General features: G+C 46.1%; 1 protein-coding gene across 1 annotated transcript in view; it reads left to right on the top strand.

The window, feature by feature from the left end:
- LOC147417118 (uncharacterized) overlaps nucleotides 1-668 on the top strand; it is an 11,895-nt gene extending 11,227 nt beyond the window's left edge. Inside the window, exon 2 of the mRNA XM_086507802.1 lies at nucleotides 616-668. Within this exon, the coding sequence (XP_086363928.1) occupies nucleotides 616-668 (53 nt within the window). The remainder of the gene's footprint in view (nucleotides 1-615) is intronic.
- Nucleotides 669-5,049: the final 4,381 nt, after the last annotated feature.

Consider the following 5,049-nt stretch of genomic DNA (forward strand, 5'->3'; position numbering starts at 1 on the left):
CCACAAGAATAAAGATGGGTTCATGAAGCTTTTTACGAAAAGCAGGAACATTCGCGGAGGGCAGATGCTTTCCCGCGAGGAGTCTGTGTCTGCATTGCATCTGTGCCGTGTTCTGCACCCGGGGACGCCTGGAATGTGTTCGTGTAGCATTGTTTTCACTACTGAGTGAGTTTTTAAAGTTTGAACAAGTTCACAATTTATTTTATAAAGTGGCCGGTCACTTTTAAGTGACCAGCCCTTTTATTAATAAAATATAAAGTAGGCTTTTCTTTTAAAAAAAAAGCAGCGACTAAAAAGCTACGCAGGGGGCTGAATCTCAGCAATCTCTCTCTCTCCTCTCTCTAGGGGCGCCAGGGTCTTTGCTTTTCGGTTCTATTCCCGCCGGGTGCCAGGCCCTATAAGTAGTAGCCAGCGTTCCAGTTTTAAGACGCCGGAAGCAGCAGGAAGAAGCTAGCGCTTGGATCCTGGAGCAAGGGTTGGCGACGGAAATTGCAAGTGTTCGTGTGACGATTGAGTACGGAGGTCGCTTTTTCCGAGCAAGGAGACAGTATAATGAGGGTGTGCAATGGGTGTTGATTGCATTGAGAATTGTTGCTTTGTGTGTTTGTTTTGCAGGAATCTCCCGTCTTACGGGAAAGCCCCTCATGGGAAGTACGCTTCACGCCTAAGTCCCTTATGGGAAGGAAGCCTTGTGCCAAGCCCATTACGAGAAGCACGACCTTCGGGTCTAAGATTACAGAACGGAGGGGTTTCCTCGGGTTCTAGTGCTTGTATACGAATTCTCCCTGAATAAAGAATACTCTTGACGGGGGGGGGGGGACCAGCCCATCTTCTGGTCCCCAATAATGTGTCGATCTTCTCCCTTCTCTCACATTTGCAAAGTAACTTTATTTTTCAGATTTCTAAGTGCTCGTGTACGCTCCCGTTTGTGACAGTGGTATCAGAGCTCGGACTCCTCTCTTTCTTTGCAAAGAAGGACAATTTCGGGAAGAACGGGAAGAACCATGTCGAGCCAAGGGAGAAGCGTTGAAGAGGAGCTTCAACAAGTGCAAGCTCAGCTTGCGGATTTGCAACAAATCTTACTATTGCCAGATGTCCAAAAGCTCTTGGCGGAATGAAGAAAATGAATGGAACTGATGCAGCCAAGCACCCAGACCACACTGTTGGCGTGAGACACAGGAGGAAAGAGAGAAGAATGTGCCGAGGTGCACAAAGGATCTTCGGATCGGAATGAACGGCCTACTCCAAGGAAAGGCCAGGAAAAAGCGCTCTCTTTGCTAGACGAGAGCAAGGACATCTCTATCTCATCTTCATCTTACTCTCCTGATTATACTTCTACTTCTCAATTGTCTCGCCAAAAGAAGGAAGCGCTACTACTACTACCCTACATCAACCTAAAGATAAGCCTCGATTCAAGAAGCATGGTCGCAAGTCTCAACATCGCATGAGAGTCTTCAAATCGGGTGAAGGACATCAAGTTCGAAACCTACAACGGACGGAGAGATATCTCCAAAGCACTGTCTTTCATCAGACAGTTTGAAGTCGCCTTTACCAATGGGCACTTCACAGAAAGATCCAAACTGTGCCATGTGGGGATGCACCTCAAGGAAACGGCAAGTAATTGGTGGTTAGCCAAGATTCTGGAAGGTTCTCAGGCCAGAACTTGGGAGAGATTCAAATCTGAATTTTATGAACAATTTCTTCCGCCTGACTTCGAGCAGGACATACGGAAGGAATGGGATTGGCTCGCTCAGAAGGAACATGAGAGAGTCACGACCTATGTGGACAAGTATTGGTCGGTTCTTCTGAAGGTCACCCCCTTCATGAAGATTGCCGACGAGGAAAAGAAACGAAAGTTCGAGGCGGGTCTCCAACCGCAGCTTCGAAAGAGTATGAAAGTGTATCTGCATGATACTCTTCAGAGGATGATGGAGTTAGCAATCATTGCTGAGGATTTGCACTCAACTGGTACGCCCAGAAAAATGGAGCATAGCACTTACCGTGCAAGACAAAGAGGGGTCTACGATGACCAAGGGGGCCAAGGAAGAAAACGTCCTCCATCTAGGGACGATGATCACTCTAAGAAGCCAGAGGGCAATGGCAAGCGAACTAAGTATCTTTCTCCTACTCAACTTCAAACCTTCAGAGAGGAAGGAAGATGCTTCTATTGTGGCGAGAAAGGACATATGAAACCGGATGCCCGTTAAAGCAGCAACGGCAAGAACAAGCCCCTACGAGGCAAGATAAAGCAAGGAAGGAACCCGCTCCACCAAGCTCGAACTCTATTCCAGATGTTCAAGGAAACACAGAAACGGAGAAAGGGAAGCGTCAGCTTTGAAGGGCTGGGGGTCTTTGAACAACGAGCGAGTACTGATTCTTTATGATCCAGGATCCACGGATAACTTCATCTCCCTGGATACTGCAGAACGTTTGTGCCTCACACCGGCTCAGCTTGGCACACCGGTTACATCCGGATCGGCATTCGAGGGTTGACAACCAATGCAACTCCCGTGCAAGGACAGCTCAATCTTCGGATTGGCGAGTACAAGGACCGCGAATCATTTTTGATGGCACCCATCGAGGGATGTGATATCATCTTGGGTATGCCATGGCACTTCCATGACACCTGTCCCCGATTATGTGGAAAAGACCCTCACATTTGATCATGGGGGTAAGAAAATAAAGATTCATGCTGATATAGGAGATTGGCAGTTCCCAATTGTAAGTCATATCTCCATTAAGAAAGAAATGAAGAAGTGTGTTTCTGCTTACTTGATTTTTGCACGTGTGAAGGATAAAACTAGTGGGGATTCACTCTCTAGTCTGGAAATTAAGCGTTTTCAATTTATTGAAAAGTACAAAGATTGTTTCACAGAAACACTCCTGATGAACTACCTCTGGTACGCCCGGAAGATCACCGCATAGATCTTATACCGGGTAGCTCGCCTCCCAATCAACCCCCTTATCGGGTGAGTCTTGCTCAGCAAGAGGAAATTTTGAAGCAAGTCAACGAGCTTCTAGAGAAAGGTTAGTACGGCCAAGTGCTTCACCCTACTGCTCTCCAGTTCTACTGGTGCAGAAGAAAGATGGCACGTTTCGAATGTGCATAGACTATAGGTCTTTAAACAAGATCACGATCAAGAATCGCTTTCCGATCCCTCGGATTGATGATATACTTGATAAGTTGCAGGGTGCAAGTGTCTTTAGTCGCATAGACTTAAAGAGTGGGTATCATCAGATACGGATCGCCCTGAGGATGTCCATAAGACTGCTTTCCGCACAACCTTTGGACTATATGAATTTTTGGTAATGCCTTTCGGCTTGACCAATGCTCCTGCAACGTTCAATCGCATGATGGACCGCATTTTCAGCCCGTATCGAGCTTTTACGGGAGTATTCTTTGACGACATACTCATCTTCTCTAAGTCAGAAGAGGAACATCGAAAGCACTTGGACTTAGTGTTTCAAGAATTGCGAAAGCATGAGTTGCATGTGAATGCAAAGAAGAGCGAGTTCTTTCTCTCAGAGATACACTATCTCGGCCATATAGTCTCTCACAATCAAGTGAGTATGGATCTTGCCAAGATCCGAGTGGTAGAAGATTGGCCTATTCCCACTACGGTACATGATGTACGTAGCTTCCTGGGATTATGTTCGTATTATCGAAGGTTTGTCCGAGGATTAGCTCATGTAGCAGGACCACTTCATGATTTGACAAAAAAGAAGATTCCTTTCAGATGGGGATCGAGACAACAAGGAGCTTTTGATCGGCTCAAGTACTTGCTAAGCCATGGACCTATTTTGATAGTGCCTGACTTAAGGAAACCATTTGAGGTTCACTGCGATGCTTCAGGCGATTGCATCGGAGCAGTGTTAAACCAAGAAGGCCATGCAGTGGCCTACGAAAGCAGACGGCTTAAGGATTCAGAGTTGCATGCATCAATCTACGAAAAGGAACTCACGGCTGGGATTCACGCCTTATCCAACTGGAAGCACTATCTTCTAGGAGCGGATTTTGTGATCAAGACTGATCACCAGAGTTTGCGGTATTTTCTTACGCAAAGGAAACTATCTGAGAAGCAGATGAGATGGGCAAACTTTTTGTCTATGTTTCACTTCCAATCCTTCACACGGCTGGGAGTAAGAATGTGGTCGCGGACGCATTGTCTAGGCGGCCAAGGGTGAACGCTATCACTTCGGTGTATCACCAAGAATTAGAAGCACTATCGGATTTGTATCCGAATGATCCAGACTTCTCCACCATTTGGGGAAAGCTACATCGTGGAGAGAATGAGTTTCCCTATTCCATTCGGGACGGTTATCTCTACCACCATCAGGCCATATGTGTGGCGGAACCATTAAGAAAGAAGATCATGGATGAAGCACACGCTTCGCCTTATGCGGGTCATCGGGTATTCTCCCTACGACCTTAGCAATGGAAAGATATTTCTTTTGGCCTAGCCTTAAAGCAGACATTGATAAGTATGTCAGGGAATGCTTGGTTTGCAAAAAAGTGAAGTATGATTGGCATAAGACGCCTGGGTTGCTACAACCTTTGCCTGTGCCTAATGAACCTTGGGAAAGTATTGCCATGGACTTCATCATGACCTCCCTAGAACTCAGACTGGAAATGACGCGATCTGGACCATTGTGGACAGGTTTAGCAAGCAAGCACATTTTATACCAGTCAAGAAAACGATCAAAGCAGATCTGATGGCTAGGGTCTTCTGGCACAGATCTTTAAGCATCATGGAATGCCTAAGTCTATTGTGAGTGATCGAGATCCTCGCATGACAGGAAATTTTTGGCGTGCCTTGATGGATAATCTTGGTACGAAGCTGAATTTTTCATCTGCCTACCATTCTCAAACGGACGGGCAAAGTGAGATAGCCAATTCCATAGTATTGGATATGTTAAAAGCTTATGTGTCAAACGGCAATCTGACTGGGAGAAATATTTGCCTCTTGTCGAGTATGCGTATAAAATACCATACACTCATCGACGGGGAAGCACCTTTTGAGATTCTCTATGGTAAGCCTTTGCTTCCAT

The sequence above is a fragment of the Adiantum capillus-veneris genome, unplaced genomic scaffold (assembly GCF_014529385.1).
Source record: "Adiantum capillus-veneris isolate H3 unplaced genomic scaffold, ASM1452938v2 Hic_scaffold_325, whole genome shotgun sequence".
Taxonomy (NCBI): Eukaryota; Viridiplantae; Streptophyta; class Polypodiopsida; order Polypodiales; family Pteridaceae; genus Adiantum; species Adiantum capillus-veneris.